The 23,361-nt window shown below is 39.6% G+C and overlaps 2 protein-coding genes across 3 annotated transcripts in view; one reads left to right on the top strand and one right to left on the bottom strand.

Annotated features, from left to right (window-relative positions):
• Positions 1-19,128, top strand: part of FRMD7 (FERM domain containing 7) — a 49,352-nt gene extending 30,224 nt beyond the window's left edge. The window contains exons 5-12 of one of the 2 annotated variants that reach the window (XM_008574903.1): positions 1,812-1,909; positions 8,522-8,636; positions 8,830-8,977; positions 12,622-12,717; positions 14,077-14,240; positions 15,557-15,625; positions 16,081-16,156; positions 17,178-19,128. In XM_008574903.1, the coding sequence (XP_008573125.1) occupies positions 1,812-1,909; positions 8,522-8,636; positions 8,830-8,977; positions 12,622-12,717; positions 14,077-14,240; positions 15,557-15,625; positions 16,081-16,156; positions 17,178-18,260 (1,849 nt within the window). In that variant the 3' untranslated portion in view covers positions 18,261-19,128. The remainder of the gene's footprint in view (positions 1-1,811; positions 1,910-8,521; positions 8,637-8,829; positions 8,978-12,621; positions 12,718-14,076; positions 14,241-15,556; positions 15,626-16,080; positions 16,157-17,177) is intronic. The other variant, XM_008574904.1, reaches the window with a different exon arrangement.
• Positions 19,129-20,226: 1,098 nt separating this feature from the next.
• Positions 20,227-23,361, bottom strand: part of LOC103592257 (serine/threonine-protein kinase MST4) — a 50,236-nt gene continuing 47,101 nt past the window's right edge. Inside the window, exons 10-12 of the mRNA XM_008574902.1 lie at positions 23,148-23,210; positions 22,930-23,066; positions 20,227-21,986 (exon numbers count right to left, since the gene is read on the bottom strand). Coding sequence (XP_008573124.1) covers positions 21,962-21,986; positions 22,930-23,066; positions 23,148-23,210 — 225 coding nt within the window. The 3' untranslated portion in view covers positions 20,227-21,961. The remainder of the gene's footprint in view (positions 21,987-22,929; positions 23,067-23,147; positions 23,211-23,361) is intronic.

Raw genomic sequence — 23,361 nt, 5'->3', positions numbered from 1 at the left:
ACCAGCTTGTCTTCACCCCTTTTGTATAGGGGACTTTTCTGAGGCGACATCAAAGAAGTCACTTTTCACAAGCCTCTCTCTCCCTCTTTCTTTCTCCCAATCCTCTCACAATTGTGAGTTGTAGGCCACTTTCCCAGATAACTTGGTATCTTGGTATCTGTATCAGTTTGCATTTGCTAACCCATTTCAGCTGAGTTTCAAATTGGGACCAATTTTGATGGTGATAAACTTTCTCAAAAAAAAAAAAAAAAAGAATGAGAAAATCAATGTGATGATAAGTGACTCATCAACTGTTCAGAGCAAGGATTTGGTATTTGTAGCAGGCAGCTGCCTTCTTAACAGCAAGAAACGTGTCAAATGACAAGAAGTTTCCTTTCTTTCTTGCTAAGAGCAAAATGAAATTCACTTTCCCTTTAGTAACTGGAGCTGATTATTCTCATTTACATCTATATTTGAAGACAGGCAGTGGCAAAAGTTAGACTTTAATTTTTTTTTTCCCATTGGTTCTGTACTTGAGTTAACAAGGATGCCTGGTTTGGGGCTAATACATAGATTTCTGAGAGTGGTGTGCAAATATGATTTTTCTAATTGAATCATTTCTAATGCATTAGGGAAGCTAATTTGAAGGATTATAATGATGAATGTTTTTGTAAACTGAATAATCACCTACTAATTTACCTGTTTTTTCAATTTGGATTTTCATCTATCACTTGCAATTACTTTTGATTCACCACCACATTGCCTTCAAGGCTTAACTGATTTTTTAAAAAGTTCACACAGAACTTTATTTACAAAATCACATTTTATATAGGTAAATTTCCACAGTAAATACTCAGTAAATATTTTACTGCATCAAATAAAATACTAGAATCAATTTTGGACCATGGAAGGAAGCAGTCAGTGGTGGCATCTTTTCTATACATAGTTGGTTTTCTTTTTCCCCCAAAAGTTGATTGTCCTTTCATAAGGGCTTGAAAGTGAGGGACAAATGCTATCCATGTGGCAAAGCCCTGTATACCAAACTGCTTTTTATTGGTCCCTGATGGATAATTGATGATGATGATGATGATTTTTATTGATGAGCCTTTGGTGGGAAAGAGGGCAGTCTGGCTTCGTTCCTCTCAGTAAACATTCGTTACATATTCACTCTGTGTAAGGTGCTGTGCTGGGCTCAGGTGATACAGAGACAGTGGTCCAGGCAACGTGAATAACATGGGCAGAAGCCTGGCCTCAAGCCCTGGATTTCTGAAACTCAGTAGACAGCCTGGATTAAGTGGCAGACCTGAGTTCCAGCCACAGTTTCCCTATCTTTGCGTGATATGACCTTGTCAAAATCACCTAACCCCTCTCTTTTCATAATTGTAAAATGGGGTGATCATTCCTGCTCCACCCACCTCCTAAGTTGTTACGATAGTGGGGACTCGATAGCATGTTGTTAACAGTGCTGTTCTGGCCTCCCGAGCATGCTTATTCTCGCTGGATCTCCTTTTCTCTGTAGCTGGGGATGTGGTTTTGCTACGTGGCAGAAACTAACAGAGGATGATTGGCCAACTCCCTCATGTTGGCGGGAGGATTTGGCCAGGGTGATTCCTAATGGCTGTGAGGCCTGCCAAAGTGCTGGATCAGCCAAGCTGTGGTCTGGGGCTGGTTTGGGGCTGAAGCAAAGCCTATGCATTACTGCCCCCCCCCAAAGACATCTAGCTGACTGGGGGCACTGTTCCTTTCTTGAATCATCTTGGATGTGGGAGAAAGAAAGACTTCTTTCTTATTCCTGTTTCTTTCTCAAGAGATTCTTCCCAACTTCTTTGCAGGTATCTTTTTACTCTTCAAATAAAGAAGGATTTGGCTGTAGGAAGACTTCCATGCAGTGACAACTGTACAGCATTGATGGTATCTCACATCTTACAATGTAAGTAGCAAATGTCTGCTTTGGGGCCTATCAGCCAGGTAGAGAACCAAGCAAAGGAGCTGAGCACCCCAATGTGCCCTTCATTGTGTAAAGACTTAGAGAGGAGGTAGAACCTGGATACCATATGGAGAAACAGTGCGGGCCAGTAGAAAGAGGCTGGTTCATTACAGTCATTGAGATTTGGATTCAGTTCTTGACTCTACCTCCTCTTAACTGTTGTAGAGTGAAGTCTTCTCACTTCTTTGAGCCTGAGTTTCCTTGTCTTTAAAATTGAGACAAGAATACCTTCTCCTAGGGAGGATCTGTAGATTAAAAGTAAATGCTGACTTTCTCCTAGCTCAGTCCAGCTTTCCCGTCCCCCTGCCAGGCTTGCTGTCCAGTAGCTGGTTTGCACTAATCTGAGCATGGACTTGGCCAGGCAGGCCCCCGCTGCCTCTGCTTGCCCCAGGATACATCTTTGGTACGTGCTCTCTGCAGCACATTGTCACGTTAGATGTGATTTCATGTTGTTCTTTATCATGGTTGCAGAGAACAAAGCACAGAATACAGCAGGTGGAGAGAGGCTAAAAGGGAAAAAGGCCCCAGGCATCTATTAGAGTTCCCCAGATCCTAGCAGCTAAGTTGGTGGACTAGGCTAAATAATGAAGGTAGGTAGGAGGAGGCCTTGGGAACAGCAGGGGCCTGCCTGGGAGGGGGCGACACTGGGCATGCCAAGCTGCTCCTGCTGCCCGAAGAAAAAGGGTCTAGGCAGCTGGAGATAGTCTTCTTCTAGGGCCTGCTGCACTTTCCCTCTCATTTAGAGAGGCCTCCCCCAAATAGGCTGTTCCTTACTAGTCCTGCAGGATCAGAACTTCATGTTTTTTGTTTGTTTCATAGGTTCATTTTTTGACATCTGTCCATTACCTTCCTGATAGTCCAGAAATGGTAGATTTCTGATTTCACTGGAAACTCCAGAATGAAGTGCTTGGATAGGGACAGTGTCTGAATCAGTGGTACTAAGTGACTCTTGACTGGGACAGGTGATCAGAGATCCTGGGTCTCTCAGAAAAGCAGTGGCCAGTAAGAGCAGGAGTAATCAGGGAAGGCTGATGGAGGAGGTGGCTTTTGTGCTGGACACATAAGACTTGGATAGGTAGTGATAAACAGAGGAAACGGCATGGGGAAAGCTGGTGTTGTAACCAGAAGAAGCATATATAAAGGATAAAGAATGACCCAGTATAGCTCAAGCATAAGGTCTGTTTAGGAGAGGTGGTGAAAAAGGAAGCATCATTTTGAAGGATTTTGAATGCCAAGGACACTAACCATATGTCTAGTATTGTACTTGGCACTGGGTGGAGGACACGGGATAGAGCAGAGAGAGAGAGCAATGTTGGAAGACATCCTTTCTCACCTGCTGCCTGTTAAGGCAGCAGTCAGGGGATTGGGGCTCCTGGGTGGCCTCTGATGGGGGAGCCCAATATCCTTCTTAACAGTTCAGGCTTATGGATTTGGGCATTCCCTAGTGGCCATTTCAGGCATAGCACAAAGCGCTTCAGCTTTTCCAGAGGATATTTTGTTAATAAAAGCTTTTGCCATGGAAAAAAGCTAAAGTTCCAGTGAGATAGCTCTTCATAATCGATTTCCCTGGGCTCTAAGGTAGTATGCAGAACACACCAAGACTGCTCATGTATTTGTTCATTTATTCATTCATCCAATAGGTGTTGGATGCCTGCTGTATTCTAGGCATTCAAGGACCTCCATAGTTTGACCTTCGCATCTCCGCTCTAGCCAGACACTCCCTCCCAAACACCATTTGTACATTTCACATGAAGCCTCTCTCTTATGAACTCCCTTAGCAACTCTTCTTTGTCATTCATTCAACAAAAATTGATTGAGTCCCTACAACGTGCCAGATACTATTATAGGTGCTGGAAAATAGCAGTAAACTAAACAGACAAAAACCCTTACCCTCATGGAGCTCACATTTTGGCAGTGGTGGAGAATCAGACAATGACCCATATAAGTAAATAAATTATATCATGAATGTTAGAAGGTCATAAGAGCAATGGGGAAAAATAAAGCATTGAAGGGAGATGGGTAATTCCAGGGAGTGGGTACTGAATATTTAAATAAGGTGGTCAGGGTAGGCTTACTGTGCAGGTGACAGTTGGACAAAGACTTGCAGGAGGTTAGAGAGCAAGCTACATAGCCAAGTCCGGTGGAAGAGAGTTCAAGGCAGAGAGAACATCCAGTGCAAAGCGCATGAGGTGGGAACATGCCTGGGATGTTCGAGATAGAGCAAAAAAGATTTTGTGGTTGAGTGAGAGAGGGAGGATGTAACCGTGGAGGGCTTTAAAAGCATATTGAAGACCTAGAGCATGACTGTTAGTGGGATGAGAAGCTGCTGAAACAGTTTAAGCAGAGGAGTGAAATGATCTGAATTAGGTTTTTAAAGAATCATGTTGGCTGCTGTGGTGAAAACAGACCTTAGGAGCGAATGGTGGAAGTAGAGAGAGCAGGTAAGAGAACATTGCAGGAGAGAGAGATGATGGACCAGCATGGTAACAGTGAAGGTGCTCATAAAATTTGTCACCTTCTATTACTGGTGATATTTACTCATTTGCATGTCATAGTTCTCTTCCTAGGTTGTTATAGTCTTGCATGGAGAGAAAAACAAGCAGAGTCTTATGTGTTCTTATGTTTTCCTTGGGGTCAAGTGCATGATCTTGCTCTCTAAAGAGTCTTGTGCTTAAGAAACTGGAAAACTTGAGGGGGAGGTGTGCACATTCTCAATTATTTTTAAAAATACCTCTATTGAGGTATGAATTACATACCATAAAAATCCACCTGTTTCAAATGCACAGCACAATTTTTAGTAAATTTATAGAGTTGTGCAACTATTACCACAATCCAGTTTTAGAACAAAAAGAGATTTCACCTGCCATTTGCAGTCACTCTGTGTTCCCACACTCAGCCCCAGGTGACCACTAATTTACTTTCTGTTTCTATAGACTTGCTTTTTCTGGACATTTCACATAAATGCAATGATAAAATATGTGGTCTTTTGCATCTGGCTTTTTCACTCAACATAATGTGTGTGTGTGTGTTTTAATTCATGCATGTCCTAGCATGTATCAAGGCAGTTTGTTCCTTTCTACTGCTGAGTAGTGTTCCATTTTATGGATTTGCGATGTTTTGTTTGTCTCTTCGCACATCATCCGTGAACCTGAAATGTCTCTCCCTTTATATAGATCTTTTACAAATTTCTCTCAGCAATGTTTTGTAGTTTTCAGTGTACAAGTCTTGTATTTCTTTTGTTAAATTTATTCCCCAATATTTTATTCTTTTTTGATGCTATTGTAAATAAAATTGTTTTCTTAATTTCATTTTTTGGATTGTTCATTGCTAGTATATAGAAATACAATCACTTTTATTCATATTGGTCTTCTATCTTGCTACCTTGCTAAACTCAAGTATTAGTTCTAGTAGTTTGTGGGTTCCTTAGGATTTTTTACGTACAGCATTATGTTGACTGCAAGTAAAGACAATTTTTTTTTTTACAGTGCAAATTCTTTACAATTCTTCTTTTTGCCTGATTGCACTAACTAGAACCACCAGTACAATTGTTGGATAAAATTAACAAGAGCAGACATTTTTGTCTTGTTCCTGCTCTTAGGGGAAAGCATCCAATCTCTTACTATTTGATATGATTATAATGTTAGCTGTAGGTTTTTCATAGGTAACCTTTATCAGGCTGAAGAATTGAAGGAATTCCCTTCAGTTCCTTGTGTATTGAATATTTTTACCATGAATGGGTGTTGGATTTTGCCCAATGCTTATTCTGCATCTATTCACATGATAATATGAGTGGTTTTTTCCCCCTTTATTCTGTTAACATAGTGTGTTACACTAATTGATTTTCATATTTTCAACTGACCTTGCAATCAGATAAATCACACTTGGTCATAATGTGTAATCCTTTTTATATGTTGCTGGATTCAGTCTACTAGTGTTTTGTTCAGGATTTTTTACCTGTGTACTCATGAGGGATATTGATCTGTAGTTTTTTTAGCATGATGTCTTTGTCTGGTTTTGGTACCAGGGTAATACTGGCCTCATAGAATGAGTTGGTAAGTATCTCCTCTATTTTCTGGAAGAGTTTGTTAAGAATTGATATTTATTTCTTTGAATATTTGATGGAATTAATCAATGAAACCATCTGGGCCTGGATGGGTTTTAGTGGGATTTGTATATTTATCAATATTGGTAAATAAATATTTTGGGAGATGCTTTTTGGAGTTTTTGGCAGGCCCCTATCAGTGAACTGCAGTGCCCTGCCATCCTCTGCAGATAACTACTCTCTCTCGTTTTTTTTTTTTTTTAACTGGAAACAAGCTAAATGTTATTAATGGTGGAATTACTAAGCATTTAATAAATGTTTATAAATAAATAGTAACATGGAGTCACTGTGGAATACTACATACGTCTTAACAATAGGTAGACTTACATGTACTAATATGAAAAGATTTCATTGAAAGAAAGCTGTAGAGCAGGGGAAGTACAATACAAAATCACTTCTATAAAACAAAACAAAGAAAAACCAAAATAACATGTATGTATGTAAGTGCATAGAAGAAGTCTGGGAGGAACATACACCAATTTGATAAGAGTAGTTACTTCTGAAGTAATGGTAGGGATGTTTACTATTTCTTTATTTTTTTTAATGGGTGAGTGATTTTTATTTATTTATTTAGAATTAGGGCAGCTGTCAGTATGGCCCCAATTTTTTTTAAAAAATTCTAATTTATTTTTTTCATTGTACATGTTTATGGGGTACAGTTTGTTGTTTCAATACGTGCATATATTGTATAATGATCTAATCAGAATAGTTAGCATGTCTATCACCTAAACAGTTAACATTTCTTTGTGGTTATAACGTTCAAGATCCTGAGTCACCGGAACTTATTCTTCCTATTGAACTGTAACTTTACAACTTTGTACCAGTCTACCAACCTTTCCCCGACCCCCCACCCCTTCCCTTTCCCTGTCTCTGGTAATCACTATTCTACTCTCTATTTCTCTTTTTCCCCTTCTTTTAAATTTATTTTTCTTAATTGAAAAGTTAAGACTAAGCCATTGCTTTTGTCTTTTTAAAATGTTTGTTATCTGGAGATTTGCATTATACTGTGATCTTGAAATATATATATATATATACACCTGACTTGCCTAAAAATGAGCATAACATCTGTTTAAAACACAAATGGAAAACCAAGACAGAAGAGACACAGTTTTCCAGCGCTCAAAATAGATGCCCCATTGTGCATGTATTTTACTCCCTAGGAGAGCACCACAGGACTCCATAGAGAGTCTGTTTACTGTTACAGTTTGTATAATGCTAACGGGGTTGGATATCTGGGTTCTCATTTTATGTTAGATTACAAGTCACAGTTTAGAACAAAGTCTTCTAAACTTTGACTTCAAAGGAAGTCAATGACCAGGAAATGATTCATACAAATTTGACAGAGAGGGAGGAGGCATAAAAATTATGAAGAAGACAAAGAATTCAAAAATGAAAATAGTCTGAGGCCACTTACGTTAGGGGCAGATAATCCTAAATACCTCAGGTGCCTTTGTAGGCATAGTGCTATAACAGATGTTTATAACACTAAACTGAGACATTTAGAAAAGAGTAAATTACTATCATGGATAAATTTCCAGCTATATAGAAAAGCAGGAATGATTCCCAGAATGATTCATCTCTTGGAGATTCCAGATTGCTGGGAATTTACTAGATTTCCAGCGTATGGAGTTCTGTGTTGGCTGTGACTGGCTCACACTATAGTTGGCATCGATGTTGCCCTTTCTTGATAATCTATGATCAGGGTGGAGTGAAATTGTGGAGTTGCATTAGTTATCTAGGGCTGCCATAACAAAATACCAGAGACTGGGTGGCTTGTATGACAGAAATATTTTTTTCTCTCACTTTTGGAGGCTAGAAGTCTAAGATCAAGGTGTCGCAGGTTTGGTTTGTTCTGAGGCCTGTCTCCTTGGCTTGCAGATGGCTGTCTTTTGCTGTGTCCTTACTGGTCTTTTCTCTACATGCTCACATACCTAGTGTCTCTCTGTGTGTCCAAATTTCCTTTTCTTAAAAGAACACCAGTCGGATTGGCCCTAATGGTCTCATCTCAACTCAGTCACCTCTTTAAAGCCTCTATCTCCAAATATAGTCACATTCTGTGGTGCTGGGGGGTTAGGGCTTCAACACAGGAATTGGGGGGGGGGACACAATTCAACCTATAACAGGGGCTGACTGGAAGTAGGAGAGATCATATACGGAATGCGGAGGGAAAAAAACCTAACAAAAAATATTTGTTTTGGAGCCTTTAAGGCCTACACTGAATCTGTGACTTACTATACCAAGACCTCATAGCAAACCACTTCTTCCTATTTTACAAAGAGACAGTTGGTTCCCCCCGTAGGAACATAAATATACATCAAGCACAAGGTAGGAGGCATGGGAGTGCTCTGGCTGCAAAGAAGGGCTGTTTGGGAGATGTCAGAGGGTATGCTGGGTGCTCCGCTCCTTAAGTCCTCAATGGTAACGTGAAAAATGTCACTTTTTCTGTCATGCAGCAGAGCTAGGAGACTTTCATGAAGAAACAGATAGGAAACATCTGGCACAAACCCGGTACTTACCAAACCAAGACTGTTTAGAGAGCAAGATCATGCACTTTCATCAGAAGCACATGTAAGTACTTTAATTAGCACTTGCTTCTTCCAGAAGAGAATGCTAAAGCTGGGTGTGGACAGACTCTTAAAAGCAAGCCCTTGAGCCCGAGAAGCTTCAGGCTCTAGAAAACACTGAGATCCTCGTGGAGCTCTCAGGATAGAAGTGTCATTTTTCAGCGTTTATTAGGCTCATAAATTCTTTCTCCTTGCAGCGGCAGGAGCCCAGCTGAATCTGACATTCTGCTGCTGGACATAGCGAGGAAGCTGGATATGTATGGCATCAGGCCTCACCCCGCCAGTGATGGCGAAGGGATGCAGATTCACCTGGCTGTGGCCCACATGGGAGTACTCGTGTTACGGGTAATAACTTTCTTTTCAAGCCCTTCTGCTCGGGGGAATATCTTTGGCTCAAACTTGGGTGTTCATTCCCAAGGTGGTCCTACCCCTCAGTCTTACTACCAGCCAGAAATGAAAGTAATGCTTGGAAATGTCCTAGGTAAGTTCTCTCCCCTCAGTGTACTTTGCTTCCATGTGCAGCCTATAATTGACTGTGTTGATTCTGAGGGGCTTCTGTGTTAGATTAGGCCAGCATGGTGGAGAGGTAAAGTCAAGAGGCTCTTTGGAACTTCTGGACCGGTGGATTTTGGCACTAAAATCTTGGGCTGTGACACAAAGTGCATTTCACTCTATCCAAATCCTCCAGAGATACTCCAGGGGGTCCCAAAAGTGGTGTGTTCTTGTTCAGTGACTGGTTTCATTGAGGTGCCCAGTGCTAGTTGGCAGAGAATTAGCACCCAACCCTGCCTGCAACTGTTGCTTTTTAGGGGCTCATGCTTTACCCAGAATTTTTGCTTTCCAGGTTAGAAACTAACTCAGGGCCTTCTGGTCTTCCGTCATCATTAATCCTCACCCCAGGGGACTTCACCAGAGGCTGTTTTCAGCAGTTTTTCAGTCTATTGGGTCTTCTCATATCTCTGAACATTCAGCGACGTTACCTCCAAGTTAAGGTTCAAGGACACCTGACTAAACTTCAGATTGATAGAAGTATGATAGGCAGATACCTAGTGTAAAGCTACCTGACTATGCTAATTGTAGGGTTGCAGCAACAGTTAGGGCTCAGACCCTTCAAACCCATTGTACAGACTGGGTCCCCAGAACCCTCACATGCCAGGCTGGGTCATAGACCCCTCACACACAGGTCCACGCTAGGTAATTCGGAAAGATCCTAGAAGCCATTGGCAGACGACACGAGCTCAGTCCTCAGTAGCAGCAGCAGCTTATAGTAGCAGAAGCAGCAGTGGTGGTGGCCTCTCGGGGCATCCCGGGAGCACTGGCAGCAACAGCAGCAGTAGCGGCCTCCCCATGGCCCCTCTGGGGACATCCCGGGGGGGGGAGGCCCTGTGGATCAGAGCAACTCATCCTTTATACTTAAGTCCATAACCCAGGACACCTGGGTGCACATGGCAATTACATTAGACAATAACCAAGGAACACCTGGGTGCACGTGCATATTTACATCAAAAGCTCAGCAAGATTCTGAACATCTGAGGGACCCTGACCATTTACATTTACTTTCCCTACACCTAAGCAGGTTTGTGAATAAATCACTTGTGAGAGAGGAAAGGATGACCTCAGACACACTGACCCCCAAGACTGAATTAGAGCACTGAAGTAAGTCACCAAGTAGGCTAGGTATGCACTCAGCTAGGAAAATCTGAGCCTTCTCATTTATTTGGTGTAGGGAAAGTGAAGGTAAATAGTCAGGGTCCCTCAGATGTTCAGAATCTTGCTGAGCATCTGATGTAAATATGCACGTGTGTGCAGGTGTTCCTTGGTTATTGTCTGATGTAATTGTGCATGTGTGCCCAGGTGTTCTTTGGGTGTTTGACTCCACCCAGGTGTTCCTGGGTTATCAGACTTAAGTATAAAGGATGAGTGGCTCTGATCCACAGTGGCCCGCACCCCCCACCCCCAGGGTGACCTGGGGTTGGGGTGGGGGGCACGGGGAGGCCACTACTGCTGCTGCAGGCTGTTGCTGCAAGCTGTTGGTGCCAGGGCGCCCGGGAGGCCACCACTACTGCAGCTGGAGGCTGCTGCAGCTGAGGAAGCTGAGGACTGAGCTCGCATTGGAATGAATATGTCACCTCTGTCAACGGCTCCTGGGATCCTTCCCAGTTACCTAGCTCGTGACCTGTATGTGAGAGGTCTGGTGACCCAGCAGGTATATGAGGGGTCTGTGACCCAGTCTGTTCAATGCGTTTGAAGGGTCTGAGCCTTAGCCTGACATTTGGTTATAAAGTTTTCAGCATGAGAGTCACACTATGTGGCAAAAGACCTGTTCTCCCAGGAGGGACTTGTTGCACATTCTGCTGTAATGCCTGATCCACCATTTCCTACTGCATAGAAGATGGGGAGGGTAGGGGAGCAAGGCCATGGTGGTGGTTGTGATTTCTTTCAGTGTAAATACTACTGTGGACAGTTAAAAACAATATAGCTGTTCTTAATTAGAGTATCTGTTGTCCATACCCCAAATCCAAAGAATAGATACTTACATATTGAGCACCTTTTATATGTACTTCATCATAATCTTTCTTTCTTAACCGCCCCCAGCTTTATTGAGATATAATTTGCATGCCATACAATTCACCTGTTTTAAACTGTACAGTTCAATTGTGTTTAGTATATTTATCGGGTTGGACAACCATGTATTCATTCATCCATTTTTGGTATATTTATTGTGCATCTATTCTGTGCCAGACACTAGAGCTACAGAGGTAAATGACAATGATCCTGACTTCATGAAACTTGAATTCTAATAGGGGGAAGACAGACAATTAAAGAAGTAATTACAAATAAATACGATGTGCTTTGTGCTAGAAGTATGGGGTCCTAAGGTAATGCAGGTGAGAGGGGCTTAACATTGAAGCTGAGATCCGAGGAAGTTATACAGGCCAGAGGGATAGTGTTGGGAGGGAGGTGAGGGAAGGTATTCCAGAGAAAGGACAAACAAAGGCCCTGAGAAGAATACAGCATGGCATCATCAAGAAACTAGCATTAAGCATTAGACGTGGTTCCTGCCATTAAGGTGCTTACAGTTTATTTGGAGAGACCAGAAAGGTAGCGATCAGTATGAGACAGTAAGTAATCAACAGCTAATCTATCGTATACACCTGTAGTTGCATAACAAGTATACACAAACAACTAAGAAATGTGGTTCCTTGGAGAGAAAGGATAAACAGAGACAGATGTAGGAGTGACAGTGGTGGGAGTGAGACTTCTCAGTATATATCTCTCTGCCCACCTCTGATTTTTGGACTGTGTGAACGGATTACCTGTTGAACAAACAACAAATGAAAAAGCTAAGATGTTTGAGCAGAGACCAGGAGAGGCCAGGGAGTTTAGGGGAGTTAGAAATAGGTGTAGGCTTCAGTAGCTAGATAGAATATGCTAGAGAAGGTGCTATCAAAACTGGCAAGAAGGCTTGACTATGTGGAAGTCATTCTGGGTAAGGAGAATTGGGAGACTACAGGAGGGAAGGTACAAAGTTGGACAGAAGGATGTTTTGGAGGAGCAGTGGGAGAGAAGGTTGTATATTCAGTGTAAATGGGGCAGTGAAATCTAGCCAAGACTGGACGATGCAGGCAGTGAGGAGCTACTGAAGGTGTTTGAGTAAGTGGGGTGGCAGGAGATATAGGACATTTTTTTTATCAGTTGAATCTGAAAATGTGAGAAAGGGATGAGATTAGAGAAGCTATTGCAGCAATCCTTTCCTACTGTGACCTCCCTGTCCTGGCTAGAAACCTCCCCCGGGGAAAACCATCCTTGCTTGCATTCCAGAGCAACCTCGTGTCCCATCTGGAATGCTAGTGGGACAGGATCAATCTGTGCAAGAGATAGGTCGACAATGGTCCCATTCATGAAGTGCATTTTCTATCCTGTTTGCACTGTCTTGCAAACCAACTTGTGCTGACACATTCTGAAATCTGCCACACTTTTCATTATAGGGAAATACAAAGATCAATACCTTTAACTGGGCTAAAATTCGCAAGTTGAGTTTTAAGAGAAAGCATTTTCTCATCAAACTTCATGCCAATATCTTGGTAAGTAGCTTTCTAATAAATTCTTTTAATTTCTGTTCACTTGAAATTTCTTGTTTTTTTTCTGCAAATGATTTACATATGAGTGGTGAAAGCTGACTGGCTCTGAGAGGTGATGTGCCCCCTCTTTTGCCTCTACATAAATACACCAGAGCTTTAGTCATATTTTTACTAAAGGCAAAACACTAAAAAGTCTGATTGGCAGTTTGGAATGAATAAAGTAATAGGAAAATGGGGTAGCTGGGCTGAAAGACAAGTCTCCATGGAAAACTTTTCAAGGGATTTGATGAGTCAAATGGGAGTGACCAGATCTAGGATGTATTTGATGTTATCAGGTCCATTTTATAAAGTATCTTCACCCACTTTCCTTACACAAAAATTATCGAACATCTACTATGTGCCAAAGTCAAGCAGGATGTGGGCGGTAGGTATACATGTGATCAAAAGAAGCAATTATTGGGCAAGGCTGGATTGCACAGGGTGAGATAAAGGTGGTAGATAGGATGTTCTTTTGTGACCAGATAGGAAATGAAAAAGGTATATCAACTAATTTTTGACTTACAGAAGATCCAGTAGTTTGGGCTTTATTCTCTGGATCTCAGCCATGTATAAAACTGTTCATTTGAGCAATTCAAGAGATATGGTGGGGAGCTCAGGGAGAGCACCAGGGCTGCAAGCAAGAATCTGGAAAGGAATGAGAGAGGGGGATCCGCACAGTGGGTTGGTGAGGCTCCTGAAACAGGGCTGCAAACATGCATGTATCCTTGGGCTAATGGGGGTAAATAGTGAGTTGGGGGATGGGGAAAACTTGAACTTTAGGTCTGGAAGCTTAGTCTGGAAAATAATCCCCTCGGACAGATTAGCATATGCTAAATGAGCAATACAGAGCAGTGTATAGAGGAAGTGTTTCTAGCTGGTACATTAAAAAGACTTGTGTACCTGTAATCGTGCTACAAACCTTTCCATCTGTAAGGAAATCTCCTCCTCCGTCCCCTTTCCTGCTGGTCATTTATAACTTCTTGTCACCTTGAAAGGTACCTTTGATGTTTATTTTAACCTAATTTACAACTTCATAAAAGTGTTCCTGGTAGAGAAGAGGGGGTAAAATAGTGTTTACGGTGAGGGAGTGCAGAAAGCAAGATTTGCTTCTTAGAGAAGGCTCTGTTTGTGAGTAGTGGCCCCGTCTGTTCCTTGGAAGGTTGCCAATCATTTGGTTTTAGTAGGTGTGAAGCCTACAAGGAATCCAAGTGGAAAATCAGAAGCGGCATGGGCCCCTGGACCGATAGTTTGGAAGGCATTGGGATTTGAAGGTCTTTGATATTTTTGAAGGATGTTTTGCTTGATGGAATTTGGTTTATGCAGGTGTTGTGCAAAGACACCTTGGAGTTCACCATGGCCAGCCGAGATGCCTGCAAGGCTTTCTGGAAGACTTGTGTAGAATACCATGCTTTCTTCAGGCTCTCTGAAGAGCCCAAATCAAAGCCCAAAACCCTACTCTGCAGCAAGGGTTCCAGTTTCCGCTATAGGTAATTAAATATTGCACATAGGCAAACTACACACACTGCTTCCTTTCAGTAACGTGGGAAACGGGAGAAATTCGAATTCAGGAAGCAGTAAAGAATCCATTTCAATCACTTGAAAGATTACACCCTTTACTGTTCATTCTCTGGGTGACACATTAAGTCAATGTTCCCTAACTGGGAGGCTGGGGGGAGGGGAGCACCTTACCTAGGGGTTTGGATCAGAATCTCAGCAAGGATGGGAGGAATGTAAGCAGTTTGAGAAAATGTATTCAACGAACCTATTGTTTCCCTTATATCCATCGAATATGCAAGCCACGGAAAGGAGAGCTCACCAAACATCCTTTTGGTCATGGTTAGGCAAAAGAGAGCACTGGAGGGGATAAGGGATTAAAAAGATGGAGCAATATTGCACTAGAGGCTTCTCACCACAGGTCACTCTGTGGAGGCATGAAAGCGAGGCCAAATGAAGATTTTGTTTTTAGTTGTACATCCCAGCCTAGGAATTATTTGGAAGAAGCTTTCAGAACTCTTAGCTAAGATAAAAAATTCTAATCAAGTGCTTCCACATAACTGATTTTTCAAATAGTGGGAGCTTGCCCCAGTAAGAATTGAGATCTAAAAAACTTACATATTTTTGATGGAATCTTTCCAGATTGTATTCTCCAAATACAGATGATACTGAGCATATTTTGCCCTTTTCTTAATGATCTGAGTTATTATAAGCATCACTCATTATCCTCTTCGGGCAGCTGTAGTGCAGTGGCCTCAGCGTGGGGGAGGCATGGCAGGCCCTGTTCTTCAGTGATAAAAGGCCCAGACTTTTGGGGTCTTATTATTCTTGTGATTTTTTTTGGCTCTTATGTTTCTTCCAGCAGTCAGGTGGCTTTCTTAGCTAGTGTACGTCTGACTCGAGCAATCCTCTTCTGCTATTTAGTTAGCTGCTTTTGTTCTGCCATGGATTGGGAAACCAGATAAATAGCCTTATGAGAAGTAGGTATTAAATAAGTCATTTGACTCTGATTTGAAGGGAGGGGAAAGGCCTTTAAAGGAAAGCATATTAGTTTTTAAGCCCAGATTTAACTGTTATCTAGCCCCGTTCAGAAGCTTTTAAACATTTCCTGGGTTCTGAGTAGCTGAGGTTGCTCTGTGCCTGGTCCTTGGATAAGTGGGTGTTAACCTTTAATGTGATGGTCGAAGATTTACAACATATGTCATTCATCCAGACTCTTTTCATTTTAACAACAAATGAAGCTTTTGAGTTTTACTAGTCTATTGGCTTATGACTGGTATTAATGATTTTCATCTTCTTCTGATAATAGTGGAAGAACCCAAAGGCAACTTTTGGAATATGGGAAAAAAGGGAGGTTGAAGAGCTTACCATTTGAAAGGTACATGCTTTTGTTTCTCTCATGTTGACTTTTTTTTTTGACACAAAATAATTGTACATATTTATGGGGTACAGTATCATGTTTCAATATATGTATTGCATAATAATCAAATCAGGCTATTGAGCATACCCATCATCTCATGCATTTATCATTTGTGGTGATAACATTCAAAATCTTCTCTTCTAGCTATTTTGAAACATATAATACAATGTTGTTAACTATAGTCACCCTATTGTGCGACAGAGCACCAGAATTTTTTCCTCCTAACTGTAACTTTGTACCCGTTGACTGATATCTTCCTCTATCCCTCTGATCCCTTCCCTTCACAGCCTCTGGTAACTACTTTTCTCGCTACTTCTATCTCATTCTGATTTTAAGTTGAATTTAGAGATTTATAAGTATCCTGAAATTCACATGAAAGCCATTTCAATGACTTCTCTGTTTGGGGATTTCAGGAAACATTACCCGTCTCAGTACCATGAACGACAGTGCAGGTCCTCGCCAGACCTCCTCTCTGATGTGTCAAAACAAGTAAGTTTTTGGAAAACACCCACTTCTTTAGATAAATGTAATTCGTTCAAATTTCAAATGCTTCCAAGAATTGATTCTGCCAGAATCTCCCAGTGTGTAAAAAGGTTACTCTGTTCCAGTAGATTAGCCTTCTGGGGGGTTCTGTCAGCTCAGGCTTTTCTGCCAATAGAAAGCCATTTAGTAAACTGCCACTGGTGTGTACCTTATAGACTGGAAGGATCTGGCACATCTTCAAATTGCAACCTGTATTGCAAACATCGTGCAAAATACAGATCCAAATGAATTTCTATCTAAAATCTCTGCTTTTTTACCTATGAAAATCGTAAGCCTTAGAAGAAGGTAAAAGGTCTTGTGTTAAGGTTATAAAGTATTTTTGCTGTGTAATTTTATAACTTAAGGACAAAGTGTTGTTTCCCTTGAACTGTGAGATACTGGCTTCATTTGAGTTTTAGAGTATGTATCTCGTGAATTATTTTTCTTTTGCTCTCCCTAAAAAAAAATTAATTATAGGTTTCATAAACTCTCATGCCTTTAGTCAGGTCACAAACTTTTTATCCAAAAGGCATCAGACGTATGATGATGAAAGAGACCATCTAGTATATAAACCTCTCATGCCATTCATAGTCCTCCTCCCGACCATTTTACAGAAAATAGGGAGGAGGCTAGAGCAGGAAGGTTAGGAGACTTGTCAAAGACAGAGCCAGGAATAGCAGGCAGGACTTCTGGTTCATTGATATAGCTACTGAACCAAACTGCTAGAAGTACAATTCTGCCTGAAGTACATAAACTTGGAGGCTGGAAGTTAGATGGCATTGAGAAAAAAAAAAAGTGTAACATATGCTTTTAACCACATGAATTGGGATATGATACAAGCTATTACCCTTTCTGTGTATCAACCCTGGAATTGAACATGGATTGAAATGACTTTGTGGAAAACTGCCTTTTCAGAGTTCAAGGCTTTTGCCCCCACCCCAACCAAATGGCTTTTTCCTTCTTTCACCAACATGTCCTTTCTCTCAAGGTGGAAGAATTGGGGCTACCATATGGCAGTGGGTACTACCGAAACATGAATGGAGTGCATGCATCTGAGCCTGTGCTAGACAGCAGGAGGAGGAACTCTGCAGTGGAGGTGACATTTGCAGCTGAGCTGGAGCGTTCCAAACTGGAGGCAGATCCCACATCATTACAGCAGTCCCAAAGCAGTTCTTCTTTCCATTTTATTTACACAGACCCTGTCTTTAACACTGATCCTGATCCCAGAGACTTCTTTGAGGAGAGGAGTCCTCTAAGCTCCTTCCAAACAAGCCGTAAGTTTGCTGACAATCACATGGGCACATCTTCTGGCCTCACGAGCAAAGTGAGTCCAGCAAGGCAGCTAACTTACACAGATGTCCCCTATATTCCTTGTACCAGTCAGCAAGTTGATATCATGCCTCCCCAAGTCTTTTTTTATGTGGACAAGCCACCCCAGGTGCCCAGACGATCTCCAATCATGGCAGAGGAAAGGGTAAGACCAGAAATTTATATAGAGCCCACTGCAATAAAGTCAGCCAAAAGAAGCCCAAGAAATATCCGAATGAAGAGCTTTCAGCAAGACCTTCAAGAACTCCAAGAAGCTATGGGCAGGACTAGTGGTAAGAGCAAAATCAGTGTAGATCTAGAAGAGGAAGACCCAAATTTGGAAGATGCATTTGCATATAACATTCAAGAGCAAACCCCTAAACGGTCCCAGAGCCAATCAGACATGAAAACTATTCGTTTTCCTTTTGGGTCAGAATTTAGGCCTTTAGGGCCTTGTCCTTCTCTGAGTCGTAAAGCAGACCTGTTTACATGCATGTTTGCAGAGCAGGAGTTTCCAGCGGTTCTAGTGGATCAGAGTACAGCAGAAAGGTATGTAGCTAGTGAATCCAGTGATTCTGAATCAGAGATTCTGAAACCAGACTACTACTCTTTGTATGGCAAAGGAATAAGGTCACCCATGGCCAGAATCCGCTTGTCTTCTGGTAGTCTACAGCTAGATGAAGAAGAGGAAGATGTTTCTTTCAACACACCACCTGCTGAAGACAGGACTTTGCTAAAACCATGTAATTACTTTTTAGCTTAAAAGTGTGAACTCTTTGAACATTTATGGGCCAGTTCCATGTTACCAACTCAGGGGGGAAATAAGGAACCTTTTACATAAATGGTTTTCATAGCTACTATTCATTGGCATTAAGGGATTCATCTAAGTTTGGGCACCTAGCTTGAAAGATCCAGCTGCTGCATCATTCCTCGAGCTTCACTCTTCTGTGCTCTCTGAAGGGACTCTGGAACATTCTCTCCTCACCAGCACTGTGGTGGGGTGAAGTGGGTATTTGTCATCTCCATTATACATTTCCTCATAAAGACATTACAAATGAAGTTCAGAATCTTCAACACTGAATGGTGAAAGAATGGGTGGCATATCAAATTGGCTTCTAATGACATTTATTTAGTAGATTGTGACTGTGTTGATCATTTTGTTCTTAACTAATACTGAACAAAGGTTTCAGTCCTCATGATCTGCGTGGGGCCCAGTAAAAAGTTGTGTTGTATGTTAAGGACTTCAATTTTTATAACATATGTAGGGGGACATGGTCTTTTTACAGCCTCAGAAACAAGGTGGAGGCATAGATCCTCTCAACAGAACACAAGATTGGAATTAATGTAGGACTGGTAGAATTCTAAACCTAGGAAATTCATGAATTAAATCAATTTCTAAAGCCAAATATATGCCTGATGAGGATATGTTTGACTTATAACCTCTATATTCTTAACTATCTATTTATTACATATAGCGGAAGATAAACATGATAGGTCAGTATATTTATCTAATCTTCCTGCCAGAATTTATTTTTTGCCATATCTTGTTAAATGCATGCAGGCAAAGAAATGAGATGAGTGTTCTTTTAATAAAGAGTGATGGAAAATCCATTAAATTAAAAGATAAGTTACAAGTATGGTTTTCCTTTTGTTCTAATCAATTTCAGACGTGATTGGTTCTGGCCTATTACTAAGAAAAGGGATACAGGCAAATGAAAATGTATGGTCAGGGGTGGAGAAGTGGTAGAATTGATGGGTAGCTGAAAAGAAAAAGAATAATACTGGCACCAGGCTGAATTCATGAACCAAAATTCTGTTCTTGACCCATTCAAAATTTCTCTCCTAGTCCTCCTGGAAGGTATAGTATTCTATTTGAGTACTTAATTTTGTTTATTGATTTTAATGTTAAGCCCAACATATTTACAAAATAACGTTAAGTACTAACTTCAAAGAAATGATGCAATTATATAGGCAAGCTATTTCTATAGATAAAGGAGAAAAGATGGATGGAATACTTTCCTCACCGTCCTAGTACTTACATCAGAAAAAATCCTTTTTATTTTATTTATTTATTTATTTATTTATTTATTTTACCATTCATCCTTTATTTTATTTTTTTTTTTATTTTGTCAATATACACTGAGAAAAAATCCCTTTTAATATACCTCATTGCACCCCCCTCTTACATTCTAGCAGTTTCCTTCCCACTCGTGGACTCCTATCCAGTAAGTCACAAGTCTAGAGTAGCTACTTAATAAGAATATATTGCAGTCCGATCACCCATAAATTCTATAGATCCTTGAAGCTATATTAAATTCACCCTCAACCTTTTCTCTAGAAAAAATTCAAACTCTTTTATGCTATATGCTATTATTATATCAATTTCTGAAAATATTTGCTAAATTTATGTTTTCCTTGGAGAACTATAGGGTTCAAATCTGTATATGACCTTTTAATAAAACAAAGGTGATCATATAATTTATTGTCCTACCCAGGACATTTGAGTGAAAGGACTTTATTAATAATTTTGTCAATAATTTTGTCAAGGAGGCAAAAATCAGGAGAGATGTTCACTGTAGCTATAATTAATGCTTAATAAAATATGGAGAGTATCTTCTACTTTCCAACAGAAACTCTGGTTTTAGTGTTCCAACATTAAAGGGTAAAGTAGAAATAATTTGAAACAAATATATCACACCACAGCCCTTCTCAAGAAAATAAACACTGAAGACCATGAAATTTAAATATTTATTTTTAAAATCCCCCAAACACTAAAGTATGCTTCACCTAGAAACAGTTTACAGAACTAGTAACTATACTGAATAAGCAATACAATTTGTGTCTGTGATGCAGTTGTGTTGTAAACTTTCAAATAATAAATTTATCGCTTTTACTTTTACAAAAATATTCATTTAATCTATGATATGAGTTGCAAAATTATTTCCAGACCTCTACAAATTATAAACTGTAATTGAGTTTGTTAAACAGCAGGTGAAAAATTTAACTGAACCTTGACTTCAAAATACAATGTGTTAAAAGTAATTATTACAGCATAGGCACCAACGAAAAGTATTTTCTTGGCATTTGACACCACAATAACTTTCTCAAGTGTCTTCATTATTTTTTTAAAAAGGATGTAATGGCTACTTTGACTAAAAATGTATTCTTTACATGAAGAAATCTTTCTTCTAATATTTGGCAATTAAAAAAAATGACTTTTGTGCAAAAACCAAAATGTGCAGATCCAAACTACAAAAACTAATTAACATCAATAATTCTACAACTACAGAAATATAGCCCCAGTTCAGAACTTAGGCAGGCATAATATATATACTGGGCTTAAAAGAAAAAGGTATTACCCACTCAACAGTACCATAAATACAACTGAAAATCAACTGTACAGTCTAACTTACCTTCATATGGACAGAAATCATCCTGTACTATGGTTATTTTCATATGAACTAGAAAATGCTTCTTTAAATACCCTTTTAAAAATTAAGAAATGATGCTTATGTACTAATAATTATGAAGGACAAAAATGTATAAATAGTTTATAGGACAATTTACTACCATGAAAAAAATATGCTGGTGTGAGTTATATTCATACCTGCTGATCAGGTATTTAATCACATGACAATCATTTTTTTTTTAAGCTCTCCAAATCCAAACATATAATAAGCAATTTGAGCTGAAGATTTAAAAAAAATGAAACCAAACTAATTCCTCCAGTATTACCAAAAACTCATCCTTGGCTAAATGATATTGCTTTACATTTCTAATCATGTTAAATAAAAATTAAATGCCTCTTTCATCTAAATGAGAAGGTAAATACTGCACACCAAGAGGTACCTCTGTTGCTACATGTTGCCTGAAAATGCTTCAAACACAGAGATCTCAAATGTGATCATCATTGAGCCGCCTGGAATATTCCACCTTGGTAGATGAGTCAATACTTTTCCAGGATTCATTTCCAACAGCTTATTTAAAACTTCTGTTTTAAGAAGGTATGATTATCTCTACCTTACCACCAATAGTCATTTTTAAAATATGCTTGTGTAAAAAAAGCTTTATGAAGCTTGATGATTTATAAAAGTTGAATACTTAGGATGACTTTGAAAGACCTGTACGTTTCATGAGTGTACAGTTAACTAAAGGTTAAACCATGAAAGGTATTCATCCTAGTAACTTAAAAAAATAATAATACCTAAAAGCAAAACTGTATCTCAACAATTACTAAAATACAGGTGAAACTATAGTATTAAAAGTTATTCCTTACAAAATAATCTCTTTAAAATATAAAATGATAAACACCATCACAAAATAGTTGAATAGCTTCTTCCAAATCTTCAATGTTGCAAAGATCCAAAAGGCACATGGAGCTCATGAGTTAAGCATTGTTAAGCTTGAAGTAGCTTAAGTGGGTCTCTCTGGGTCCATATGAAACAGAAGCCAGTAACAAGTTTCTTAGGGAGATTCATCGGCCGAACACCTATAAAATAAGAAAAACTTAAACTGATGTACAACCATACATGTTTATATTTTTCATTTGTATGAACTCTGCAAGGTAGGAACTGATTCAGCAAACAAGATGAATCTCATGTAGATATTAAAATATAAACAACTTGAAAAATCCCTTCTGCATCTGGTTTTACAATTCCAATTGATTTGTTTGCAAACTGGAAAACAGGTGGTAGTTATCCATTAAAATCTAAGGGATTTTAAGAGGAGCTTTAGTTTATGAGTACAAGTGGGCTTTATCAAATAGAAAGATCTTTGATAGTGTGTGATAAAATCAGCATTGCTTTATAGCTTGCTTGAGCTAAGGAAGTGTATGTGTTTGAATGCATACAAAAGTCTTGTTTAAAAAAGAATTTTAAAATTAAATGTAAGAACTTTTATGAATGTGAATAAAATCAAACGAATAGTTCGAGTCAGTATAGAAACTAAAGTCAAACATAAAGGCTTTTAATCATCTGGATTGAGATCCTCTCCCTAAAGTCCTTCCCTTAACTTTTCATATGGGAGTCACACTTAGGAACTTTAGCACTCGAAACTATGTGCATAGTTGTGTTTCTTCAAATACTGAGGGTAGTGGCAAGAATGGAAGCATTCTTAAATAATGTTTACAAGGGCCCAAATAAGAATATGCTCAGTGACCTTTTGTCTCTACTGTACTCTTACTACCAGGGAAAGAAAAACCACACTATTTCATTCAGTGGAAAACTACCTTGGTCCTGCCTAAAGATAATAATTCCAAAAGCTAGTATCTAAAAGGAGTAACAAACCAAACTGTTTTCAAGCATACGACTATTAAACAGTGACTTTGTTAGGAATAACTGAAATGATTGAAATCAAGATAATTATATTGCAGCATAAATTGACACCCAACAGAAAATATCAAAATAATTTTTAAAATTACATTTCAAGCTTACTTTTGAAATTTTTCAATTAATTTCTTCACCATTTTATCTGTGATGCCAGGACAGGCAGCTTCAGCCACAGCAATACTTTTCTCGAGTTCTTCAATTGCCTGATTCCTGCTAGCATTATTCTCATCCTGCTGTTTAAGCTGAGAAAGATCAATAGCTATAGTATTTAAAACACTATACTACTTAAAATACACATCCAATGCTAATGAATCTGCACTTACTTCAGCAAACGCAGGTGTTATTATCATAGACAAACAGCTGAGGGTTTGCACAAGATCTTGCTCCTTTGAACAAATAATATAGATTATACACATGAAATGAAAATGATCATTCATATCTGTCTTAGTTATTTTAAAAGAAATATGGACTAATTTGAATCCCCCTTCCCCCCAAAAGAACCGATATAAGGCAACTCCCTATGCATTCTTCCCATCA

This window comes from Galeopterus variegatus, unplaced genomic scaffold, assembly GCF_000696425.1.
Source record: "Galeopterus variegatus unplaced genomic scaffold, G_variegatus-3.0.2 Scaffold1116, whole genome shotgun sequence".
Classification (NCBI taxonomy): Eukaryota; Metazoa; Chordata; class Mammalia; order Dermoptera; family Cynocephalidae; genus Galeopterus; species Galeopterus variegatus.
The sequence above is the reverse complement of the archived record's forward strand: the minus strand, read 5'-3'. Positions and strand labels throughout refer to the sequence as shown.